The sequence below is a fragment of the Hippocampus zosterae genome, chromosome 5 (assembly GCF_025434085.1).
Source record: "Hippocampus zosterae strain Florida chromosome 5, ASM2543408v3, whole genome shotgun sequence".
NCBI lineage: Eukaryota > Metazoa > Chordata > Actinopteri > Syngnathiformes > Syngnathidae > Hippocampus > Hippocampus zosterae.
Window position 1 is genome coordinate 18,764,644 of NC_067455.1, and position 27,517 is coordinate 18,792,160.

At 41.3% G+C, this 27,517-nt stretch overlaps 2 protein-coding genes across 6 annotated transcripts in view; both read right to left on the minus strand.

Annotated features, from left to right (window-relative positions):
• Positions 1-5,608, minus strand: part of LOC127601436 (intermembrane lipid transfer protein VPS13B-like) — a 344,543-nt gene extending 338,935 nt beyond the window's left edge. For 3 of the 4 annotated variants that reach the window (XM_052066676.1, XM_052066675.1, XM_052066677.1), the window contains exons 1-3: positions 5,307-5,608; positions 4,507-4,665; positions 2,585-2,728 (exon numbers count right to left, since the gene is read on the minus strand). In XM_052066676.1, the coding sequence (XP_051922636.1) occupies positions 2,585-2,728; positions 4,507-4,653 (291 nt within the window). In that variant the 5' untranslated portion in view covers positions 4,654-4,665; positions 5,307-5,608. Of the gene's footprint in view, positions 1-2,584; positions 2,729-4,506; positions 4,666-5,306 lie in introns of those variants that run through there. The other variant, XM_052066679.1, reaches the window with a different exon arrangement.
• Positions 5,609-8,646: 3,038 nt separating this feature from the next.
• osr2 (odd-skipped related transciption factor 2) lies at positions 8,647-12,077 on the minus strand. Of its 2 annotated transcripts, none has more exons than XM_052066680.1 (4): positions 11,826-12,077; positions 9,678-10,368; positions 9,348-9,447; positions 8,647-9,098 (listed from the first exon to the last, which is right to left on the minus strand). In XM_052066680.1, the coding sequence occupies exons 2-4, from the start codon at positions 10,328-10,330 to the stop codon at positions 8,916-8,918; spliced, it is 936 nt and encodes a 311-aa protein (XP_051922640.1). In that variant the 5' UTR covers positions 10,331-10,368; positions 11,826-12,077; the 3' UTR covers positions 8,647-8,915. The 2 variants fall into 2 exon arrangements, with proteins under 2 accessions (XP_051922640.1, XP_051922641.1); XM_052066681.1 differs by having other exon boundaries at positions 8,647-9,016; positions 11,826-12,076.
• Positions 12,078-27,517: the final 15,440 nt, after the last annotated feature.

The following is a 27,517-nucleotide window of genomic DNA, read 5'->3' on the forward strand; positions in this document are numbered from 1 at the left end:
CAATATATATCATTCTTCTGTCACTCGGGCTACAATAACACTGCAGGGCATGATGCCCTTTTTTTTTTTTTGCTCAATCCAATCTTTTGATTTAGTCCTTTACCTTACAAAAACAAAAAGCAGCTATAAAGTAAGACACATGCACACAAAACATGACGTCACACGGCACAGAGTTTATGGAAGTAACGAGGGCCACGGAAGTCGGTCCTAGTCATTTGTAGCAAATTCATGAATTTTGTGCCTGAGATTGTATAAATATGTAGCGATTTCAAGCAAGCTGTAAGCTCCCTCGATTCACCAGCTTTGGAGGGATACCGATGATGCCGTTCTCACTTTAAATTCTCACACTCAAAACGGATATCTGGTGTGGGTCGCCAATCTCTTAAGTTCCTGATTGGCGTAACGAATGTTCCCTGAACCAGCTGTGCATAAACAATGAGGCAGTACAAAAAGAGCACTGATGCGCATGGTTGCCCCGGCTAGGGCTAATTAATGCTACATGGCTATTATTCACGCTACTATAAACTGATGCACTCATTAATAAATCAGAAAGAGTTCCATGTGCCTAAGAGCCAATGAGACACCCACATGTGAACCCAACTGTTTAAAAGAGTTTCAAAAGCCATTCTGTCCTTACTGTTGGTGTGTATGTGAGTGAGTGAACAGGCTGACGAACAGAAGAGGCGACGAAGTGGCGTGAGTGAATGTTGACGACGTATGTAAAACACGCACGTAAATGAACATGAAAAAACGATTGTGTACAAAAACGTTTTTTTCCTCAGGGAGAGATACAGTACTTCGGTGGAATCATTATCATGGCAGGCCTAAGATACTCTTTACTCTAATAATTTGGATTTTTTTTCACACACTAAATTTTAAAAGCATAGCCACCATGGTATTGATGTGGATGCATAATTTAATAAAAAGCCTGTAACAGACAAAAACGGAATTACAATCTCTGAATTTGGGAGAGCACAAATCCAAATTCAGGTCTGAATGAATTGAGAACTATCCAAGCTAACTTTGGGCAAGAGGTTGGGTACACCCAGGACCAGTCGCTAGGCAATCACAGACCACACACAGTCTACCAAACCTATGGTCAACCAAACCATTCTCTCACATTCACACGTCAAGTCAACAAGTCAAGTCAACAGTATTTATAGAGCACTTTCAAACAGCCATCGCTGCATACAAAGTGCTGTACATGGAGCGATTTAACATATACAATAAACAGTAAGACGAATCAGTAATAAGTAATAAGTAATAAGGCGGTAGAAAGCACCAAGCAGTAAAACCAATAGCAAATCTAAGTCATGCTGAGTCAAACGCCAAAGAATACAAGTGAGTTTTGAGGAGGGCTTTAAAGATGGGCAGCGAGGAGGCTTGCCGAATGTTCAGTGGGAGGTCATTCCAGAGAGATGGACCAGCAACAGAAAAGGCTCGATCCCCTCTGAGCCTCAGTTTAGTTCTTGGTACGTCTAGCAAAGACTGGTCCACAGACCTGAGGCGCCGGGCAGGTGTGTAGGGGCGGACGAGCTCAGAGAGGTAAGGTGGCGCGAGATTATTCAGAGATTTGAAAACAAAGAGGAGGATCTTAAAAATAATTCTAAAATGAATGGGGAGCCAGTGAAGGGATGCCAAAGTAGGAGTTATATGCTCCCTCTTACGAGTACCAGTCAAGAGGCGAGCAGCGGCATTCTGTACCAGCTGAAGGCGCTTGATGGAGGACTGGCTGACTCCAAAGTACAGGGCGTTGCAGTAATCGAGCCGGGATGTGACAAAGGCATGAATTACTGTCTCAAAGTGTTCATGTGAGAGGAAAGGTTTTATTTTGGCCAGCTGTCTAAGGTGAAAGAAGCTGGATTTAACAACGGCACCAATTTGCCGATCGAGTTTGAAATCACTGTCCAGTTTAAGTCCCAAGTTTGAGACCGTTGATTTCAGATAAGGAGATAGGGGGCCCAAGTCTACAGGATGGAATGTACAAGGTCCACTGGGGCCAAACAATATCACCTCTGTCTTCTTTTCGTTGAACTTCAAGAAATTTTGTGCCATCCAGGTTTTGATTTCTTCCAGACAGGATAGGAGTGGCCTTAATGAGAAGGTGTCTTTCTTGCTCAGTGGGACATAGATCTGGCAGTCATCTGCATAGCAGTGGAAAGGAATACCATGTTTCCTTAAGATGGAACCCAATGGGAGCAGATACAGCGAGAACAGCAGAGGCCCCAGAATTGGGGCCACGTATGGAGAAGGCTTCGGTCAGCTCAACATTCATGTTCGATAGGTAGAACAGGCAAACTCTACACAGGAAGGCAGCAGTCAAGACTTGAAACCCCAAACCTCAGACCTGTGAAGTAGACATGCTAACCACAAGGGCGCTGAGATGCCCAGAGAATTTACAACTCAAGACAAGTCTTTGAACTTGTTGGTTCCTTTATCTCAGACAGTTTTTTTTTAAGGTTATCAACCTGACATGTTCCAACAGAAGTTTGAGATAAAGGAACTAACAAGTTCAATTAGAAGTAAGACATAAAATTAACTTATTTTAAGTGAAAGAAGAGTCTTGTTCATGTTGGAAACAAACCTGGTCTCCATCCCTCAGCTTTAGAATGCACTCCATGGTATTGATGGTGATGACGACAGGCTCAGAGCCCAGCTTGGTCCAGGGAACGTGAATACGCAGCTCATGGATATGACCACTCATGAATGTAAAGGGAAGCTTCAATTCCTACAAATGACAAACAAAATACAGTCGCTTTATAAAATGTGTGTACTTTTACTTTTTGTTGCATCAATATCAGAACATTTACATCAATTTTGAATCCAATCACAACCTAAAAATGTCAATCGTATTGAATTTCGGCCGAGATAATATTATTTCACTACTCAAACATTAACACTGTTAGTAAGGCCGCGATACGAAAACACAGTGATTCACAACACTGTTGCTGGAAAACAAAATGTGACCAGACTGAGAACAATGTAGGGCTAAACTGTGATGATAGTGTTCAAGTGTTCTGCACCGGCGGTCGCCAAATGCCGGGCCATGGACCGGTAACGGTCCGTGGATCATTTGGTACGGGCCACACATTAAGAATAACTTACATTACTGTTGTTTTATTCATTTCGGAACCTGAAAAATTACCGGATTCTCTGTTACATCCGTCTACAGTATGTGACTCTTGACACAGGTCAAGGCACGCTTAATGATCACGTGATAGGTGACCGCTAAAATGAAACCCAGGAGCTAGCAACATTAGCAAAAAACAAACGTCTTTGGAAAGTTTCTTTGGGAAGGGGAAAATGCCCAGCCAGGAGACAGAAAAGAAGCTGACGACTTTAAATAAAAAGATGGCTACATTTAATAGACAGTATCAGAAGACCTACTTGGATTTATCTCAACGGGAGATTCCCACGCACCAAGCTCACTCTACATAATGTGTGATGAAGGTGAGTCATATTTTTCATGCACTTTGTATTTGTCGTGGATCTTATTTTAAAAGTGCATTTAAACATTACCAAAGCGACCAGAGAGTGTTTCGGCCAGATAGGAAATTTGGTGTTTATTACTACGTTTGAAAAATAGAACAGTTATCATGCAGGTCATATCATATTATTTTGTTGTATTTATCCGGCCTTAAAGGTCGGTCCCTGAAATCTTCGACTGACATTAAACCGGTCCATGGGGCAAAAAAGGTTGCGGACAATTGTTCTTAACCACTTGAGGGTTTTTTTTTTTCCCCCCTGTCCAAAACAGGGCCCAGTGACGCACTTGGGCACTAACATGACTGCCCCCTCACCCCCAACTTTATATGAACTTAACCTCCTTCATTCACATCAGCTGTTATCGGACACCACTGCTATGCGAGTTTAGCCTACACCCCTAAAATGCAGTTACCCTTCGGATAGTCCGCTGTCACGTCTACTTTAGAATGCCTCACTGCCAGCCATAAATATGTGCACATCACGGTGAGAAAGACAAAGGAGGGGAGTAAAAAAATAATATATATATATATTTTTTTAAAAGTCCAACTGTAAAGCCATCATGTGGACTGAGGCTTTGATTTAGCCTAGCTACTTCAGAGTGCCTCGTTGTTGCAGCGTGGAAAGAACCTGCAACGTCAAAATGGGACAAGTTTCAGCCTCTGGAGGGAGACATCAACTAGCTTGAAACAATCACAGCTGGAACATGGAGTTATGCAAATCCTACAAAGATGCTAGATGAAGAAATCTATTTTTCTGTGATAGCAGTGGCATTCAGCCGCCAAACCCAGTGTCCAAGAACAAAGACAGAGGTGTGATATTACATCATTTTGAAAACTCATGTTATATTCTGACCAATGTTTTTTGGTCACCACTTTGTAACAATATTCTTCTTTATGGTGACATTTATTTTCACTTCAACGAGACTCAAATGACATAACTACCATTCCAATACATCTAGGCTTCAGAGTGTAGAATGACAAAAGGTTCAAGACAGCAGAGGTCACATACTACAAAAAGTACCTGCTCCAGCACATCCAGCTTCAGGTCCAACTTGCTGAGCACAACATCTCCTCCCCAGAGAGACAGCTGCAAGTCAGATGGCTTCAGATTCTTTATGTACTTGTTCACATAGCTCATCAGGAGAGGTGTGACATAGGACTCCAACATCGCGTCTCTCTTCTATAAACCATTTGTAAAAGAAAGCAAAATAATGTTATTTGATGTACTGTTCCTTTCGAATTTTGCCTGCTTTTAATACAAAAGCCAAGTGGTAATAATTATTCACAAATTGATTGCAAGGGCAGAACCGTGCATTTCACAGTTTAGCTTTCATGTAACTGCGGTATTGCCGTCAGTATTGATGACTGAAATCAACCGATGTAATGATAAAGTTAGCTCAGTTGTGGAAGCTGTTTGCAAGGGACTGTGCGAATTATATTAGCGATGTTTTCTTGCAAAGTGTCGCTAACAAACAAATACGGCACTGTTGAAAATTAAATGAATTAAAAGTTCAATCTGTGTGCACACCAGTCCAAAGACTTCGCGTGCATGCATGACAGCATGATATGTTGATATTTAGACAAAGCAGGGACAGAAAGGGTAGTCCCTTTGCAAAGGTTGTCATTACTATGAATTTTACTGTTTTTTTTATACCTGATTCGGACCATTTAGCACCGGTGTTAGCTTGTTTGCAAAAATGCATTCAGATTTTGCACATAAGACTGGACTGAAACAGCTAAAAGATTCGTTTTACTTGCGCACACGCGTGTGCCACTGCATTTTTCCCCACTTGATACAGTAGGGTCAGACAGAAAACTTACTTGGGTGTGTGTTTAGCCTAGCTATGAACTGTCACCATTGGAAGCATCCAGCTCGTCTGCTGCGAGGCACAGTAGCTAAGCTAAACCTCCGAAGAAGTCCTCGTAACTTCGACTCCACGAGGCTAAACAGCAGACACGCCTGACAAAAACATGCTCTCACGCGACTCTATCTGCGATTCTGTGGCTATTGAATTTGTATTTACAATGACGATTTCATTGCATTATCAAACGCAAGCTGCAGTTATGTACAGCTCCAGAGTCAGCGTCATCGGTAAACACCATTACGACTTCCGCATGTCTGGTGTGGCCTTTAAGTCTGCTGGTAAAACGGAGTTTCTGCCACTTTGCTCGCGGCTGCATTTCGTTGAAATGACTATTCGTGATACAAGTCCACTGTACTGAATGTCCAATGGTGAGTTTCCATTTAGACCTGAATGAATGAACCTACCAATCAAATTATTGGGGATGTAGGAGTTATTTATTCAATTGGGTTATACATATTACGTCAGCAACCGGTTTTGCTTTTTTATAATGGGCGTTTCAACACTATCGTGATTAAATTGAATATTCAAGAAGAGAGGCGTAATCTTACCTAATAGATTAAGATTAATATTTTCCACTCTGCCCATTGTAGAAGCACACACCTGCCAAACTAGGGCGGTGAGAAAGGACGTCATACACACAATACGCGCATCTCTCTTCAGGTATTTTGATCATTTATTATCTTCCTACCCAGTTGTAGTTGTCCCGTCGCTTATTTAGGTCGCAGATTCCTTGGTCAGCACAAAGTACATTAAAACACCGTGGACTCTTTGCGTAATTGATGTCTGATGTATTTCTCTACCTTTGAGTGTGCACAACTCAGCGCAAGATAGTCACGTTTCTGTCGGATGATATACAGTAGATACCAATTTGAATAATGCAAATTATCTTGCCTATTTATATAAGCAATGGGAAAGCACAAATGTGTAGCTATTCTTGCTGGAATAATTTTCCCGAACGTGCAGTGATTAACTCTGTTTTGAGGTTGAACATATTACAGTTGTTCATCGACTAGAACATGGCTTTGGAAGTCCATTTCTCAAAATTTAGTTTTACAGTATACATATATTTTTGATGTGCTTTACTATTTTTTGGTCTATATTTGTAGAATGAAACACGTTGATACAGAGATTGGTCTCAAATACAATTATTTTTGGGGGTATTTGAGGGGTTGGGGCACGAAAGGAAAATGGTTCATTTGAATAGTCTGTGAAAAGCCTATCTTTATATACTGAAACCCTTCGTGTGTGTGTGTGTGTGTGTGTGTGTGTGTGTGTGTGTGTGTGTGTGTGTGTGTGTGTGTGTGTGCGTGTATATATATATATCTTATATAGAGGCTTGAATAATGATTGGTGTTTATTAACTTACTCCAAACGTATATTATGTTCTTTCACTGTCAGTTCACTTACATTAATACATGCTGGGGATATTATTCATTCACCTCAAAGTAGTGTTTATAAAGTTGCATTATGGCATGTGCCAATGAGCTGGCCGAGGTACAGTACAGGCAATTTTAAATTCTCATGTCAGAGCATGTATCAAAAGCATAGACGGCTCAAACAAACACCTGTGGAGTTTGGTGAAATGTACGTACACTTCAGTGCAGTGCAGTTCAATCTGACCAAAATTATTGAAAAGGCCGACGAGCGGTATCGACCACGAACAGTTGCTGAACAACAATCTAAGCATTAAAACGTGTGAAAAGTCACTGCCACATGTTACAGTTGAAAAACATTTTTTTTAATTAAACATTTACTATTCTTTTTTTGCTTTCGGGTAGGCCTAGCTCCATTTCTGTGTCTTGAGCGGTGACGACAGAGTCTATTGGGGAGAAATCACGGAGCGTAACAACATGTGTCACGCAACGAAATTTAACAAATAAGATAAGAAAACCTTTACTCCAATGGAGAAATTCCCATAATAATAATAATAATAATAAGTTCTCTCAGTAAACGTTACAATAATTACATTTTACACATTACATTATTACTGATAATCGAAACACGGTTGAGACAGCGCGAGCCCTTGTGCCCATCTGGTTTGTAAAATGTCCAGCCAGAAGAAAACAATGAGACTCATGGCCTTGAAATGATTTCATGTCGTTGAAAATTCTTTATTCACAAGACAGAAGTGATAGAAGAAGAAATATATAATCTTCACAAATGTGGTCTTTATATTCTTATTCTTATTCTTTAACAATAAATAGGTATCTTTCTGACCGGCGTTGCTGGAGATTTTACGCTTGCCTTGAAAAAATAAATAGGAACTAGCGGTCAACGCCAAATAATTTCCCATTTAGGAGCCCTAACGGGGTCCATGAAAAATATATTTTGGAGTTAGTTATGTGGTTGTTGTTGGGGGACGGGAGGCAATTGAATGGACTCACATTCGAGCAACTGTTAACACCTATACGCATATTTTGATCATTTTGTGTGTGTGGCCGTTTATAATCGTAAAATAACGTGCCACAAGGCCAACTTAAGAAAGAATCCTGGACGAGCTTATAAAGACGATTATGATGTGTCATATGTCCAACACTGCTGACGGTTAATATTTAAAATCATGCTTATCGAAGGTTAGTTGGAATCCATCCAACCTATTCTGCACAAACTATACGAGCTTTCCTCAGAATTGCTGTCTCTTCGAGTACGCGTAGAATGCACAGACCTAACTATAATCTTTTTATATTTTTAATGAACATAGCTGTCCAATAATTATTTTTCACACTTGAAATCGCTCTTTTTTATTTAAACTGTAAATTGACACTTTATTCCAGAATTGCACTTGCCGTCAGGTGATGAAGTGATTAATAAGTATTTGTAATGATCCACCGCTATATTGATCCATATCTTCCACGCACGTCAGCAACCTGATCATCTGTAACTCGGGTAAAAATATGATGGCGTATGATTGATTACACCATTACAATATGTTGAGAGGTGTGGGTATTTTTACTTCTAGTAAATACTGACATGACGAGATGGTCTTGCCTCGTAAATGATCCAAGGCCTTTATTATGCGTGTGTGTGAGTGCGCGTGTGTGTGTGAGCGTGTGTGCGCGTGTGTGTGCGCGTGTAAGCGTTTGTGTGTTTGTGTAAGCGTGTGTGCGTGCGTGTGTGTGTGTGTGTGTTTGTGTGTGTGTGGGGGGCGGGGGTCTTCTGCTCAGCGATATCTACAACGGTACTCGCTCGGGCACACTAAGCTCTCTGCTGTTGTTATAAACATATAACAACTATTCACTTTAAAATTATTGAGCACAATAGATTCATGCAATGAGACATATAAAAGCACACAAATATATGTAATGGAAATATTTATTTCTAAAATACAATTTAACACACGTTTTTTAATAACAATTTTGTCATTTGAATGCCAGAAAATACATTTTTTTATGTACATGGTCTTGATATTTACACGGTGGTGTCCAACATGCTGTGCAATCAATTCATGTGTGTTTACAGTGTCCACGTTTGGATATTGTCCATGCATAAAAAATGCTGACTCCTCTCCTTGTGTCCATTTGTTTCCTGTTTTGTTCCTGTTTGTTTTGTTTATTTCTGTCCAGACCTAGAAGTCCTGGTGTGGGCTGTGCGTCAAACTGTGCCGTCGCAAGTCACAGTTGCGCCGAAACACCTTTCCGCAGCGGCCACAGCTGTAGGGCTTGATGTCTGTATGGGTGAGAAGGTGAGTTTTCAGGTTACTTCTTTGATTAAAGGTTCTTCCGCATGTGGGGCATTTGTGGGGAGACTCCTGTTTAGATTTAAAGCAAGCAAAGGATTATTCCTTTCAATTATATAGTTCTTTGATCATGAATATCTTTCCAAAATGGTAATTCATGCCGATTTGCGACGTTAACTATGTTTTGTATTTGTACGTGAATTACCGCAGCAGACTTTCTAACATCCCCACGCAGACAGCGGGCCGTACATAGCATGCGGATTTACGCTGATAAATTAATAAAATATGCATATCAATATTTTTGTGATATTGCCATCTCACCTGCATGTGCAAGGTTTTGTGGACCGCTAGAGTTCGGGACTGGCAGAATCCCTTCCCACACTCTTGACATTTGAATGGCTTTTCCTTGGAGTGGATGTATCTGTAAAACATAGATAACAATTATTGATGCACCAGACGGCAATGGTTTGCGTAGCCGTGAGAAGCTGCTCCGTGTATAAAAAATGGAAAAAACTATCAAAATAAAGTGGCCATCATCTGCAAAAGTCTGAATTGTGCGTGCGCGCGCTCACGCAGACAGCCGTCATAGACGTCGCGATCGATGTGACTTCATGTTATTGTAATTACGGAAAGCGGTGGGTCAGGCGGTACCTGTGATCTCTGAGGTGGTCCTGTCTTCTGAAGGCCTTGTGGCAAATGTCACAGGTGTAGGGCCGCTCGTCCGTGTGGGTCCTTTCGTGAATGAGGAGGTTGTAGGACTTGGTGAAATGCCTGCCGCAGAACTTGCAAATAAATTCCTTTTTAGTCTTGGACGGGAGCCTGCCCCTAGTGGGTTTTCTGTCCGGAGACAGCTTGTTCAGCTCGGTTATGGTTCCCCCTAGTCCCGACGCCAGCTTGGCCAAATCCGCAGCCTTCGGCGGGTCCTCCTGCGTTGCGGCCAGGGCCAGATTAGCGAAGTCGAACCTCGGCCTGTCCTTGTGCAGCGAGGGCACGCCGTGCGTGACCGAGGCTTGTTTTGGATGGAAGAGCTGCGCGGCGGCGGTGAAGGGCAAAGCTTGGAATGGAATCCTGGGGTCCATCAAGCCCTGGGCGGCTGCCATTTCTGTGATAGTCGATCTCAGTCCTTGGATGTGCGGGTAGCCAAGAGTCCAATGGTTCATATGCATGGTGTGCACCGCGCTGAGGCCGTACAGTCCTTGCAGCTGGTCGGCCGGGAACGTGTTGACGGCCTGCAGGAAGGAGTAGTTAGTGAGCTGCAGGGGCGGGTGCAGGGGGATCGGAGCGTGCAGAGCTTTGCTCCCCATCGCGGCTCACACTTGTGCAGAGGACACGCCGACAACCCCTAGGAAAAGAGAACACGTCCACTCTTAGTCGCGTTTGCGCACAAGAGACAATTATGCTGCCGCAGCCAAAGAATATCCCCAAAGAAATGGGGCCCAAGATTACAATGGGAATAAGTGTATTATTCACATTTCTACTTGACCAATTTAACACGCCGAAGCAGCAAAATCGTTTGGAGAGCTTTGGTGAAAAGCGCGCGGATGCAATACTGTGCGGACAAGCCTGATTCCATAAAAAAATAACTTCACAATTAATGCTCTCTAATATTCAGTGATTATTTAGGCGTCAAACATAAATCGACATGTAAACCTATGTATTCATTTCTTCAAATGAAGCGCAACGCTCGATCTAATATAAGAAAACGCAAGCCTGTCGTTGTCTACATGTTTCCCGATGCAATTTCTGTGGGGGCGTAAATGTGAAAATGGAACATTTTTTATTATTATTGGAGGATTTGAGAGCCATGTTCAAACACACAAACCCTTTGATATATTCATTATAAAGGCCATACGACTGTTTTACATTTGTTGGAAAAGCCTGACGCATTTATTTGAATTGTTTCACTCTAATTGTTTTATTCAACTTCATTTACACCAATTCGAAAATAAAATAAGAGAAATCGAGTGACCTACTAATAGGGAATGAAAAATGTTCTCATGCGTGGCCCATTCAACACAGAGAGATTGAGTGAGTGGTTACCTGACAATCAGAATGATCAATAATGGCAGAGTAGGAAAAATAAGAAAAAAACTTTTTTTTTCTTTTATGAACTCATGTTTTGACTCATTTTATGATTTGAATCTGTGCAAAACGAAAAAAAAATCGAATTTCCTACAACAGTAAAGAGCTTGCAGCGTAAAAATTGTAAGCACCACGTTGACGTGATGACTAAAGGCCTGGATAATTTCACAGATGTTTTAATTCACTTTCATAGAATTGCGCTTCGAATTCGGCCTCGTCTTGGGACCCCCTCAAACCTTCGACGGGATGCAGTTAAATATAATGTTGCACAGGTGCAGCTTTAGTCACCATACAGACACTTGTTGCACCTCGGCCATAACCTACTCACTGCTCAACAAGTTCTCCCTAACCTTTGGACTTCATTTACACTTCGACAGTTTGCCCGAACGCCTGCATGTCCGTTTTCAGAAATATTTTTTTGGGAATGTTTTTAAAAAAGTGTGAGCGACAAGATGTATACATCGCGCGTTCTGTTTTGTGCATGATCTAAAACCAACGAGCGAGTGAAGTCTCGCCCGCAAATTGCTTAACGAGAAGCGTTAATCACGCTCACGGTTAGATTGATTGAGTTTATGCAGAGATGACAAGTGGGTGCTGCTGCAGGTTTGCTGCTTAATCGCGCGTTCAGCATAAGTATTTGAAGTGACAGAACAGTTACAAAACAAGTGCGGTTTGAGTGACATATGTCAGAATGTAGCCTTCCAAGCACACTCTTACCCCCAATAAATAGCTGTCAAAATCCTGCGGTATGCCAGTAATCCACAGTAACTACAGAAGCGACCGGCTCCAGTACAGCGTCACTAAAAGTTTTCCAAGTTCGAAGTCCATGAAACTTTCACAGCCATGTGTGGTGCCTCGGAACTGTGCAGACTCGTGTAGTGTGTGACCAGTGAGTCTGGAAGACAGGCAGCAGAACAGTGGGAGTCCCGTCCGCAGTTGAGGCTGGAAGTGTGCGTAATGCGCACCGATTCTTCACTTTTTAGGGCTCCTGCTCCGGCTCACTCAGCCCGCCTCCGACACGCCCCCCTCCTTCTCTATCATTAATTCCAATGTTCCTCCTCTGTTTATTTGTGTTTGGATAGCAACTAGAGCCCCACAGCCGACTGAAGCACCCCGTTCAGCTCCACTTTACCTCACTTTTAATGCATCTTATAAACACAGCAGAGAAGTCCTGATTTTTGGTGACATAAAGTACACTTTTCGAAAGTCTGATCCCACGTGCCCCAACTCCACGCGTCTTGCCTTTGGGTCTTTGACGATACCGTGCACGCAACAAGTGACCACAATAAAGCACTTGTGACATTTGCGATCAGAATAAATTATTCCATGCAGGCTGTGTGATTAAGTCACTGGTATTAGTGCAGAAAAAAGAGAATAAAGAATTGTGCTCAACGCGATGCCATGGCGTTTCGCCACTCTAAAGTTTTCCTGCATTCCGCAAAATACAATTTGTTCTTATAACGCCCAAGTAAATTAAAATGGGGGGGGGGGGGGGGCGAGCAAAGGACAAGATACGTTAGAATCAAGATCTTCAGACATGTATATTTCCTGTCAGCCCACGCGGAAAATTATACACTGCAAGTGGCATTATTCAACAGGTCATTAATTCCTCTGGTTTGTGTTTGGCAATTGATTGAATAACTTTATGGAGACGTATGAGAGCATCAAATCAAACGTTGTGGTTCATCCACAGAAAGTGACATTACGCATATCTCCGACCGTGAAACGAAAACGTCTGATTCAATTTAAATTAAATATATAACAATATAAAACATTGAAATAATTCAATTACAAAAACCAACATAATGCAATTATTCAAAACCTACAATGTATTGTATTTATCATACTTATACTTATTATTATTATAACTACTACTTTAAATCTATCATAGCATTCAAACTTCCATGGTCTGGTCACTTTGAAGGCTTTTAAGGCAGAGCGACTGACTGAAGGTTTGTAGCGGCACAGCCAGTTACACGCAGAAATGTTGGTTCAGTTCTCGAGTCTGCAGCGCCACCTATTGATGTTTTATCACAACAGCAAGGCCTCATCTACTCAAGCGTTTGTCTACTCTTGAAACGTTAGATTCTCTTCAAGCCTGCCAAAAATAGACATTTTGAACAGAAATTACCGAACGGAATGACAAAACAAAATAGGAATACAGTACATAAATAAATAAAGGCTCAGACACAGACACGACAGAGCATTATAATCTCTAAACTACTCTTGCAGTGTATAACACCAACTACATGTGAAACTAAATCTGACTGAGGACTGTTCAATGAGCAGGCAAATCATATTTGCAGCAGTAGCACAACTGAAATAGTTAAGACTTCTTTTTTTTGCAAGCTGCAGAGCATGTGCAACACATTTCTGCACACAACATGCTTGTGGTTTCCAGTCTCTTGTTACTCAGACTCCCATCGTCAAATTCACTTATTTTAGGATAATACACGCTATTCCATTTATTTGACATAAATCATACGATTTTGGTGTATTATTAAAATGATTGAGCATGTTTTAATGCAAAATATAATTTTGTTTTATCGTACATTCCCTTGAAAAACAATGTACATTCACACTTGAATTTGATGAGTTGATAATTATATCCCTTACTTGCAATGTTATTTCTAGCTTTTAGCTTTTACCTCAACTCATGCATGCACCTATTGTTTCTTGGTACTGTCTTTCAAGCGCCATTTATACAATCCCATTTAAACTTGGGTTCGTTCATTCATTCATTCATTCATTCATTCATTCATTCAACTTCTGAACCGCTTGATCCTCACTAGGGTCACGGGGTAACCTTGGGTTAAAGTTTGTAATTCCTCTTGCATCCATTTTGAATATCAGTGCTAAGTTTGCTAGTGTTAACTTTATGCGATTTACATATTTCTTCTCACCAAAAACTATTAGTCAATAATGGAAGAAAATAAAATGTTTTGCTCCTTGTGTTAAAATGACACAGTTCAAATGGTTAATAATTGAGTTGAATTGAGTTTTTTTTTCTCCCAGAGACATGCACACAGTCTTTTTACTTTATGTCAGGGAGTTAGTGCAATGACCTTTGACCCTGGCTTGAGTCCCAGCAGCCGCCATCATTCTCTGTGATCATCTGACTCCCAGAGAGCCTCAGTGCTGGAGGACCATGCAGCTGCCAAGCCTGTAATGGCTGACACTTTTCTCCTAAGGCCGATCATGAAAAGAAAAGGGATATACAACATTATCAGTAAAGACTGAGAACTCTCACATATTTACACAAAAGATTTATTGTACTGTACATCCTTCATGACATCTAATTCTGCCTCTTATTAACACAGTGTTGTGTGTGTGTGTGCGCGCGCGTGTGTGCGTGTTTGTGTATGTGTGTATTATTTCAATCTTGATAGATGATCCCCGTCAACCCCCAAAAAATTGTACATTCATTCAAGTACCAGGCATAAATGTTACATCATATAAAAAAAATCAAATTTTTAAATAAAAGGACCTTTGCTCTCTAACTCACCCGTGGTGTCTTCAGCAGAAAAAAGTGACGTTTCTGGCTTTGTTTGTGTGAGTGTGTGTCAAACATGTGTCGTGTTTCTAAGCATTTTGCCTGACAGGATGTGCACAAGGGCTCTTACTCTGACCAATCTGCTGTGGTTTCAAAGCCCCCACATCAACACCTACACAATCCTGTACACAGAACGATAGTTCCCTCAAATAGCCTTGTTGTCAAATTTCCATACATCATACTTCTTTTTCATTCCATTATCTCAACTGAAGTCAAGTCGGCTTTATTTATAGACCATTTCAAAAACAACCACAGCTGCATACAAAGCACTGTATATGAAGTAAAATTCAGCCATATATTATACATTTATTACATAGACAATATAAAACATCTATCTATTTATCCATGTCAATTTTTTACATGCATTTTCAAAACTAAATGTTTATAATACTGTATGTAATCAAAATGGAGAAACTGGTCATGTTTGTTACATGCTCGGTATGTATGGGAAATCTCCACAACAGCATATTAATTGTCACATTGAGCTCAGGAACCTCTCCTGCCAACGTGGCTGTAAAATTCACAACACCTGGCTGTAAAATATTTCCAACTGAATGCAAAGTGGCTCAGCTGTTCAGGAAGTCCATTTCTCACAGCGTTGTTTACTGTATTATACAAGATTGCCTCCTATTGGCTAATAACCAAACTACAACTCCATAATTTCACTAAAAGCTACACCGGCCAGCCACAACTTTCGGTCACTTGCAGAATCGAGTGAGATCCAATGCAAGCGTGTCAAAAATTCGGCCTTCAAACAGGTAGTAATGTTCTGTTTTGGATGACAACGACAGAGAGGCATTCATTTAACAATAGGTGGTTGTTGTTTCCAGGAGCATTGACTGGCAACATGGAGTGTGTGCAGACCACTTCTGCGGTCTCTTGTTGATCGCTTCTCCATCTGCTGTCCATTGCCACTTTATTCACCGGTCTCCTGCCATCTGTTAAACAGCACCCAATATCTTCGCCTGAGCAAAATGCCTTTACTCCTTGCCATGTCATCCGTGTTGCCCGAGAGCACAGCGAAGAATCCCATGATATCGTGCTCATTCAACCAATAAAACCCACCGGTTAATGCTGCTGAAGCTCAGCACTGAATCCCATTTGTCAGCAAATAGCTTTGCCTTGGGCCGTTTGTTCTGGCCAGACGCTTCTGTAGACTGCCATTAATATGACACATTTTATTTTTTGCTTTCTGGTCCATCTGGTGGCAAGTGCAGTTAATATGCAATAAACAGATGAAGCAAATGGTGCGGATCTGTCCATGGTCATCACTGGTGATCGTGATTCATGATCAAAAGAAAACCTGAAGTGCGCGATTTCGCGTTGGAAGGTCCATATTGTGTAAAAAGTCAGCCAGGCATCTGAGGCATGAAAACAGTACCCTAGTGACATTGCTTGATTCCAGTCACATTACAGGTACTTCCTGCTTCCATTGCATTTTTGTATTGCTGTAAACAAGCCGCCTTGTGTCTGGTTAGTTTACATCACTAGGTGATGAAAGTACCTCCCAAAATGTTGTCATTATAAACACATTCATATTAAAATGATTCTCGAGTACACTGTCAATCTAAATATGAACTTGTTTATTTTACTATTGTGCCTTTGCTGACCCAAGGCGTTGACTCCTCAGGCACAACTGTACTGCATGTCACCGGTAAAGCGATGGACAGTAAAACTCCTGCACCTGTTTCCTGGCAACGCTGAAGTGTTGTTACAGCCATGATGAGAAGACATTAACAAAGTTTCTGCAGCACACTTGGAGGAATAAATCAACCGAGAGCAAGCGTGTCTCATTCAGTCTGTCAGAAATGACATTTTTACAAGGTCCCAGTGCCCGCTGTATTCAATATTTACCTGGGTGGATGGAAATACAGCCAGAATGGAGAGATGAAAGCAGGAATGGAAAGCTTTAACATTTCATGGGTGGAGAGGAAAGGAGCTGGATGGAGAACGAGATGAAGAAATGGAAGAACTGTAGAATGGAAAGAGGGAAAGATATTTGCAAAAGCACTGGAAATCTGGACAGATACGATACACTGTGCGCTGGAATGGGGCTAAAGTGCGGAATGGAGAGACGAAGGAATCAGAATCCAGACTGCTTGTCATGATTTTGTGTAATCAGTCCCCTTTGCAAACCTTGAAAACATTAGGATGATTAAGTTGGATGTGGACTAAATATTGCAATAGCCCTGTTTTCCCACATCAACAATCCTGTTTGAATTCCTATAATTTCTTCTTCTTCCTTTGCCTTATTTTCTCTTTGTGATGTGCCAGATGTATGTCAATTACAAAGAGAGCCAGGAAATGGTTTTCCATCACCCCCCCCCCCCAAAAAAAAGGTCATGCAGATCCTGACACTGTTTCAAGAAGGACCTATGTCTGTGAAGGACCTTTGGGGAAAGCACTCTGCAGGCAAGTAGCCTTTTTTCACATTTTCATATGAGCAGAGAAGTAACAATTAAAGCCACCCACAATATTTGTTCCATATGTTACTGCTGTGCAGATCAGTCACTGATAAATAAGTGCCATAAAAACCGAAGAGGCAATTGTTCCTCTAAATGCTAAAAATATTCCTTCAGCATTGTCGAACTTCTTTCTCTCATTATTCTCCGTCACTTTGAAGTGAAAACATTTTAAACAGCATCTGCTGCTGATGGATGACTGATCCACTCTTGTTTGAATTATTACTCTGCATGCCCGTACGCTTGAATTGGAAACACACGTAAACATCGGGGGAGAAAAGCTTCAGCACACCAACACACATCGTCACCCACGCACTAAATAAATGTTAATGTACAGGTGCAATCTTTAGGGAGGTTGTGTTTCCCTCTCATCAGTCACTCGTAATCACTTCCCCTCCAGCCCACTAAATCACTGTTTTTCACTAATGCATTTATAGAATACATGCTCAGTACTTACAGTCAGGGGAAAGTTTGGCTACCACCAGGAAAACATTAAAGGCCTCTGCATCTATACAGTCACACAGTCAATATAGTCAACTCACAGACAGGAAATATTGTTTTAGAAAAGTCTGCTTGTTTCTGAAATATATTTGTGCTTTTAATAGGGTTTTAAGCTGTTTACGACATATAGGTGAGAGTGGAGTTATTGCTCCCTTGCGGACTTCTGGGCAGCTGTACGCATTGGCAGGTTGCACAGCTCCACCATACCCGTCCTGGGGAGGTCCAAATGACCTGTTTTATACTAACACAGGCACTTTGTCATAAAACGAGGGGGAAGTGGAGTCACAACTCTAGTATTTGTTTGAAGTGGGTGGAAAAGGTCCCCCTGTGTGCAAGCGGTGCGGGCTGCCGCGTCTGTTGAGTTGACATGCAGAGGAATACAGGTTACTTTGTATTGACATCAACTACTGCGATTGGCTGGCAACCGATTCGGGGTGTCCCCCGCCTACTGCCTGAAGACAGCTGGGATAGGCTCTAGCACCCCCCGCGACACTCGTGAGGATCAAGCGGCTCGGAAAATGGATGGATGGATGACATCAACTTGACGTCGGTATCCAGGTTCATTTTCGAGTGCTTCTGAAACCACGTTCCTTTCTTTTTAGATGGAAATAAGTATCGGTCGCTGAACTTTGTAATATGGCGTTGAAGGGCTTGCATAAAGAGGTATGACGTATGGTTGAAATTGCACACCAACCTCACTTGAGTTTGTGATCCTTGTTGTGCTACCATCCTGCTGTATAGTGACGGTTTCTACAGCTCACTTCTCCTTTGACCGAGATGGAAGAAATGAAAATCAAAATCGCAGGCATGGAACGTGCAGTTCTTCTGGGGAATTGATCATTCAGAAAGCCTTGAATTTACCTGTCACGGTGACAAAAAGCTTTCTCTGCATGAGTGGTGTGCGTCACATGGATTGTGTAAGTGTGTTCCAGGCTTACAATATGTTCTATGAACATTTAAGAGACCCTGGGGTTGCTCTGCAAAGCACATAATCTTTGCCAATGTGTTAGTGCTAGATGAATACTATTACTGTGTTATTAAACACCTAAAAGTGGGGCTGGAGTTAGTACAAGTCCCTGCATATGCAACGCAACATTTCCTGATTCAAGGTCCATGCCCCTGCCATTTGGATATCAAGTTATGATACTTGTCAGGAATCAATTTACTACAAAGGAGAAATGGGAAATCCATCATTCAAAATGCTCCATTTCGAAAGAGAATTCTTCAACACCTTTTAAATGTGCAAATGTGTGTCATAGCATTTCCTTGCCTTACCTTTCCAATATTTTGGTTTCGTTTCATACACGCTGCGAGTTTTTAATCTTTATTATATTCATTCATTCATCTTCCGTACCGCTTGATCCTCACTAGGGTCGCGGGGGGTGCTGGAGCCTATCCCAGCTGTCTTCGGGCAGTAGGCGGGGGACACCCTGAATCAGTTGCCAGCCAATCACAGGGCACACAGAGACGAACAACCATCCACGCTCACACTCACACCTAGGGACAATTTAGAGTGTTCAATCAGCCTGCCACGCATATTTTTGGAATGTGGGAGGAAACCGGAGTCCCCGGAGAAAACCCACGCAGGCCCGGGGAGAACATGCAAACTCCACACAGAGAGGCCGGAGCTGGAATCGAACCCGGTACCTCTGCACTGTGAAGCCGACGTGCTAACCACTGGACTACCGGGCCGCATCTTTATTATAGGAGTACTAAAAAGGAAATACTTTTGGCAATATGCTTCAGTCTTGACAGCACAAGTGAGGATTCAGAATGAATGACGCAACATTCATTTCACATGTGTTGGAAGAGTGTCAGGATGAGAAGTGGAGGAAAGTGATTCACTTTTTTGGGATGTTCATACTGGACACTCCATAGGTCCGTGGACTGTTTCCACTGCTGTTTTACCCGTTAAAAATACTGTAAAAGTCAAGTTTTCTACTGCAATTATATTGTGGCTTTTTGGATTCATGAAATTGCGCTGATGTTGATGAAAGTATAACTGGCTTTAACAAGGGGATTAACTGCAGTTTATCTGATCGCAGTTTACTTGGTAAATATGCTTGAACAAATAGCAGCAGTCACCAGATTTTTATTTATGCATTTATTTATCTATTTTTACATCATTTCACACAGCTCTCTGCTTTGTTTCAGAGGAACTGATTTGCAGTGAATTAATTTCACCAAACTATGAACAAAGGGAATTGCATGAACATTTACAGTATAAAGTAAACCCGCATAGAAATATCAAAGAGAAAGAACAGTGTATAAAAAACTGATGTTTTTGAATTTATCAATGGCAATGTCAATAAAGCTGTTATGATCCTGATTGATTTTTTTTTTCTCTTTCTCCTTTCTTCTTTCTACATACATTCTTGCTGCTGGAGGCTGTAAATTTCCCCATTGTGGGACGAATAAAGGATATCTTATCGTATCTTATCTTATTGGTCCCACTATAGGTTTTGAATCCCTTTCATTTTCCCAAAGAGAACCTGAGGCATTGGGGCTGACTGGCTAATTGTCCACGATGTACCCTGCAGTATAGGAAGTCAATGCATGAATGAATATGTGCTAGGAGAACTTGTCCATTGTCACAAGTGGTCGCCGACAAGCGTGTTGGTTCACTTACCAGACTTCCTTGCAGGCAGTGTGGATTCACTTCACACTCAGTGACTGTGTGAATAAGAATCCGAACGATTGTCGCTCTCTATCAGAATCAGAATCATCTTTATTGGCCAAGTATGTAGAACACACAAGGAATTTGTCTGCGGTAGTACGGGCTACACTAGTATCATCAATAACAAGTAATTGCTATAAACAAGTAAGTATGGAAAGGCATTCCGTAATGTTGGGGTACCGGTGTGCGGTAGTCCCACCCAATGACAGCTGTGAGACAATGTGCAAAGTATCAGGCAAAGCTAAAGTGATCAGTGGTAGAATACAATACTATAACAGTTGGTGCAGATAATTATTGCACCTTTTTAAAGTGACCAGGAGCAGTATTTGTAGAGCAAGTTTAAGTGTGCAATTGTACAGAAGTCCTTGAGCGCTTTAAGGTGTCTGGTGCTGTGGAATAGAGATCAGTGACAACGATTCAAGTAAGTACGGAGCTGGAGCTACAATGATTATCGCGGTAATGCTGTTCCACAGGGTTGTGCAAAATTGCAAAGAGCCACTGAACAGGTAGATTTGGGTTACTGTTTAGGGAGTTAATGGCCAGAGGGAAAAAGCTGTTTAAGTGTCTGCTGGATTTGGTGCACATGGATCGGTAGCGCCTGCCTGAAGGAAGTAGCTGGAAATGTGGTGGGCAGGGTGCCCATTACTTGGATCGCGATCGACCGGTAGCTCGCGAACTGGTCCCAAGTCGATTGCGAGGGGTGTAAAGAAAAAAACAAACAAACATTTGTGCATCTCTGTGCATGTTAGTAATATGCTGTTTGTGTTAATGCACACTGCGCCCCAATCATCCTATAGATAGAGCGCTTCTGCATGTATGTTTGGGAATTGTGCACAAGAACATGAGAGGAGAGGCAGGACCAATAAAAAAATAAATAAATAAACAAAATACTTTCATGACAAGTAAGCTCAGTATTCAGAAGTTCAATGTTCCTCAAACATTTGTTTTTATTTAGCTGTTATCTTCCTGGGATTTTCATTTGATGGTGTTTGGGTACAGCAAGGCAAACATATGCTGTCCAAAAAACAAAAAAATAACTGCGAGGAGGAAGCTGACACAAATGCTCCTTATTAGTGCACCGACCGCAGCGCTGCAACCCAAAGGGACCAGCTTTTTATTTATGATTGCAACGCTAGATATCTGTTGATCTTTGTCATTTTTACCATCTGGACTCTTTCATTTCTTCTCTGCAACTTAAAAGGCTTACATTGTTGCAACTCTTGTACACAAGACGGAAAATCAACTTCAAGATGTCATACTGCATAAGGCCACCAAAACTGCAGCCGTTGTTTCATGCTGACTCAACTAAAGTGACTATTCCTATCGTGTTTTAAAAACAATTCTTCTTTCTTACCCTGTCATGCAATAACGGTTCAACATTCCAAAGTTGTCTTTGGCCTTGAGTGAAGTGTTATTTTGCCACTGTCCAGTGACTTTGTTCATGTGAATTGAAGAAAATGGTGAAAAGATTTCGAGACTCAATTAAGTAAAATTGAGAGGTATACCAAGACTTACAGAAAATGTAACTTAACTTCCCTTTCAATCAAAATTCACCTTAAAGTACAATACTGTATTATATTAGACTGCTCCGAATTAATTGTCAACCAGATGATGGGTTTTTTTTAAAAACGTTTCTTCAATTGAAGTTTCATTTAATGTAAGAGAGCTTGGGAATTCGATTAACACATCATTTTAATCATTTTAAATGTGATTTTATACAACAGCAGGAGCAGCAGCAATGACGACAACAATGTAGATGTCCCAAACTATCCATTTCCAATTTTGCAGCAGTACTTTTCACTTGTCTTTCACTTGTCTCTTCCAGATACCATTTGTAAAACATCAGCGTACTCTTATTGACAGACATTTCAATGTCGGGGAATTCATTGCGTCATCATATATAACGTCAGCCAAAATCCAAAATAAACAGCATTAATACAGGAAACATGGTCTGAGAAAGAGTAACAATGACTGCGACCATTATTTAACACGGGGCTGCTGTAACGAGACCCTCCATCATTGTAAAGCTATTTATCTTGAAAGAATTCCCTGCTTCTCCATGAGTGCTTGAACTAACAATGCAGTCTTGCGTGCTGCAAGTGGGTTTAATTGGGCTGTGAACTAATGCAAACTGTTCCTGACGCCAGTAAGAAGGCAGACAGCATTACATCAGTGAGAAGAGGTTCCACTGGATGGACAGGTAGGACAGCTGTAATCCTCGACAAGCAGAAGCATGAGCCTCTTTGTGTTGATTTCACTGCTCCTTTAAGTGATGTTATTGTAAAAGATAAAGCTTTCTGTGGTCACATCCTTTCATTATTATCAGAGTGCATGAATAAGGGCTAGAGGAAGGACAATGCAGAGCTATGGTTGTGCCATCGGAAAGTATTGGGAGCTTGATGTGCCAGAGTAACAGAGTTGGGCCATGGGGAAGTCTAACTCTTCCGATGCTTCAAACTCTTGCCCAGCAGATATTGGTCAAATTTTGCACTTAGGTGAGAATACTTAAGTACTAAATCTCCATTCTTTTATGTGGTGCCAAAAAAACCCCAAACGAAACAATACTAGCTGGCCACTTTGATGGATCCATGGAACCATGAGGTGAGGTAACATCTGCCTACAGGAGTAACCAACAGAACATTGGCTTCTTCTCTACACTTGCTTCCCAAATCTGCCATGTCCCTACTTAATTCAATTAACACCTTGGATTTTCCTGCCCCTCATAGATTTTTGCGACATTTCACCCAATGGAGACTACCGGAGATTATCAACAAGTGGTTTACTCTAGACCCCGACCTAAGCCCTTTTGGAGCAGAAGGATGAAGTCTAAGAAACAAAAGCCTCCACCTACCAGTCACAATGGTGTCAATTCCAGATGTGTGACCATTCCAAACAGTCAACAGAATTGCAATCAGAGGATATGGCTGTCCAGACCCAGATGTGAGGCTACTAGTTCCCCAACAACGTTAATCTTCAACTGGTGAATACTGCCAACTCCCTTAAGTTCTCTACCCGCATAAATAACACCAGGAACCCACAAATTTATCTACACCCACTCAAAGGTTGGGCAACAAATTTGCAGGAATTTACTCCATACCAATGCAGTCATATGTACAGTACATATGCAGTATATTTCCATTGACAGATGCTGTTCAATTGGACGAGTTCCTGGATAAAACCAAAGTCATTGTATTCTTTCTAATCTTTCAATTTGTCATGTTCCCACGAGTGCATGTCTATCATTTTTTTCACAATACAACTATAAGATCTATGGAGCCAGGGACAAGTAATATATTGCCGATACTGAAACGCTTCATCATCTGGCTGTCGTTTGGTTTTTAAATAGTTCTGGGACTGGCTAAAAGTCATCTTGATGTCCTCTTTCAGGCTCATATGGTGCAGCTTTAGGGGCTCCCTTGTGGATTGCCCTCCCAATGCTGATTTGGCCATGGGAGGTGTCTTTCTAAGGTTAGGCAGCACAGTAACTTTGTTTGCCATTAGTTCATTTCAGCACTGCGTGTTTGATGTCTTGGTTTCAGTAAATTTAAGAATGAGCGTCTTTTAAAAAGTTAACTTGGCTATTACCGTGTTGTCAAAGACACTTATTTCTTCATGATCACTATTCCTTTCAGAACCGCATTATTTAGCCCATGCTGTCATTTCTCCTCCTTACAATTATTTTCTTAGTTCAGCGTTTGTGGTTTTGCAATTTGAAATTCACTTTACTTAGGTCAGTAAGTTAGTATGCTGTATAAACTGTAGTAAATATTTGTGTAGGGATTGTTTCATGCGCACTCCCTGAGCTAAAACAGCTGGGTCACTGCTGAAGTTGTGTTGACCTGCTGCCCTTTAGGTCCCACCCTGCAGTGTTGCGGTGCAAGTCAACCAGAGCAGTTCCGGCCCAACTGCGAAGGCTGGGATCTGGATATTCAGATATTGTGGAGTCGAGAGACTTCTCAGGCCCAGAGGACGTTTTTGTAGAAAATTCATTATTATCCTGGGAGGCCTTTAAAAACGTCCGGCAGCACTGCACTCCACCACCTGCCCTGACCGCTATCCCGCTTTCTCCAACTCTCACCCCACTAAAACCCAACAAAGATGCACAATAGACATTCAACATTTATTTTGACATACAAAGTACAATAGTACATAATGCTGCATACACACACACACACAGAAACACACAAAACACACACACACACACACAAATCAGAGTGTTGGAATATTATTTCAGCGTTCAAATACCTTTAGTCATTTTTCTGATCTGAGAGTTCTGTTGCCTCACTCACTTACTGGTGCTTGTTGCAGTGTACATGTATGGTTCTTGGCTCTGACTTTTATGAGCTGTTCCAGAGCCTCAAAGTACTTGGCTCCAAATGGTTGTCCACAGCCTTTTCCTCCTCACTAATGAAGTGCACATTCTCATTGGAGTGCTTGGCTAGCTCGATACCGTGCTCATCTTTTAACGGGAATATCCCCAGTCTTTTATGCAATTTTGTCTACATCACAGGCTGCCATTGCCACTCTCGTGTGTTTGTGCATTTGTGTGACTAATCTTACAAAATGTCAGCTTTTAGCCAAAATTTTAACAAACTAGTTTGCCTGTGTTAGATTTGGCAACTCGCTGATTTGTTAAAGGGTTTGACTGATTATATGCTTCGATGTCCGTGTAGAGGTTGTGCGCCCCTCGCTGACACCAAGATGTGGACAGGAAGGAAAAACATGTACTGTACTTTGCATGGTCATCATCAGATCCATTTAAGCATACGCCACATGCTCCGCAAGGCTTGCAGAAATCCACTTTTTCCATTTTCCTAACTTGGTGGATGACACTATGTCAGACCGGAGTGTTTGTTTTCAGGAATATTTCAAATTATATATATATATATTTTAATGAGAAATGTACATTTACAAGTGATGGTATTAGTTTATGCAGCAATAACTTGTGTCACTAGTGCTTCCTATGTCACAATGTCTCAAAGTTGAGAATTGAATGAATGTTTTTACTGCACACAGATGAGACAGGCTTCATCCTCAAATTAACCTTGAGGAGCCTGTGCGATCTGCATTTATGAGGAAAATCACCAGGGAGATGGAAGCTGGGAATATACTTTGTTTCATGGGAGGTCATGCGAAAATGGCTAAATCTGGTCTGGCTGGCCATTTGACGGTAAGTTTGACTCCTCTGGGCTCGACTATTGAAAAGTCAACATAATAAAAAAAAGGTCTCTCTTGGGGATTATGACAAATGATCATTTTTGTCTTCAGTGGCTCTACTGCGACCGAATTAATCTTTTATTACAAATCGGAATACAGTCTTTTTTTTAACACCGCTTTCACCGGCATTGTGCATCCAAACAATACACTCCAGTCTAAATTGCCCCATGTGAGTCTTAATTTTGTCAAACCCAGGAAACTACAGTTAACGAAAGCGATAATCGGGCATTTTTTTTAAGCGTTTCAACTAGATTTGTGGAGGAGCGGTTGCTAGTAAGTAAGAACAATTTATTTTTTCCTCTCATGGTTTTATCATTGCTGCTCTTGTCTAATGACTATTTTCCTCTGTGGGGGGCCAAAAAGATACTTCAGTTCCCTGTGGACACCACTGGCCAACTGTTTCCAGCTGATGAGCGCTTCTCTTTCTTAAGGCCGGGAAATTTGTGAAATATGCTAAAGGTGGAACATTAAGTTCACGGTTACACATTATTAAATGGACATGCAGAGTGCGCGCAACATTAATAAAGTGTAAAACTTACTCTCATGTTAAGGTCACTGTGACCCTAATAGTGGTTGAACACAATCTGTTTGATTTTGACCTTTAACCTCTCCACTGAGAAAGTCATAAGACAAAATACCCTTGGGAGACCACATACTGTAACGATATCTTGAGCATTATGGGTCAGAGGAAAAAAAAAAAGAGTTATATAAAATGATAGCGCCAAATAGTTCCAAACTTACTCTGCCCGCTGCTGATCTCGCTGACTGGGTGGTCCACAGTCTACAGGGCATGAGCAACCCATTACTCACCTGGCCACATCTCTTTATTTTTTGTTTCAAAAGAACTTGGTGATTTAACCCTTCTGTTGTCCTCGGGTCAAAATGACCCATCACTGTGTAAAAAACGCCCCAAAACCCCCCTAAATTATATTTAACTTGACATTTTATGACTTTTCCTAGATTGGCCCCAACTGCAGAACATTTTAAATGTTGTTTTTCTTCACATTTCCATGGAAGCTATACAAAAAAGTACAAAGGTGGTCTTCGAGTCAAAATGACCCATGAGGCAAACTGGGTTGAAATCAAGGTCACGTCAAGTTATTTACACACCATAGGATGTTTCAATTTTCAATTAGTAGAACACGTGAACAAGACAGTAGCAGACATAAACAAGACAAGATAGGTGGCGTTCTCGTAGATGGCAGAACTCTTTTTGTGGATTTCAAGGGGTTATAAAGGTGCTACAGATGACAGTATTCCGAATTCTCTCTGTGCTGACGCCATGAGTGTGCGTTATGACATTGAAGAGGCTCTAGAGCTATTTTTTTCTGCTGTCCAGCAAGACAACTGATTCAGAACAGGAAGTAGAGGATGTATCAGAAGAAGATGGGGGGGGGGGGGGGGGGGGATATAACCCAGAGTATGATGAATCATCTTCAGAACAAGAAGAAATCCCTGAAGCTGAAAGAGAGAGACTTTCCTTTCAAAAAATGGCAAAATAACATGGTCCTCAGCTGCATACAACCAACAAGGCAGGCATGCAGAACAAAATGTACAGGAGCTCCTGAGAAACCTGATGATCAACCTTCCACAGCCACTTCCCCAGCGAGGGCAAGTAAGAAGAAATGCCAGTTCTGCCCTCAAAAGAAGGACTGTAAAACACATACTGTGTGCTTTAGGTGAAAGAAATATATCTGCAAAGGCTGTGCACTTGCATACTGCGTTACATGTGCTAATTAGTTGAATGGGTTGTCTTATTTTTCACATTTTTGTCTTGTATTGTATTGTCCTAAATAGTTTACTGGAGGAAAAAAAAGAAAGAAACTTTAGTCATTGGAATGAATACAAATGCATCCATAACTCATTTTCACACATTTTTTTTCCTTTTCTTAAGCTATAGAAATCCAAGTGAAGAGGGAGAACTGTATCACACATAATGTGATGAAGGACGAGTTGTTTCTTCAAGTAATATGAAATTTGGTGTTTAAAATTCAATTTA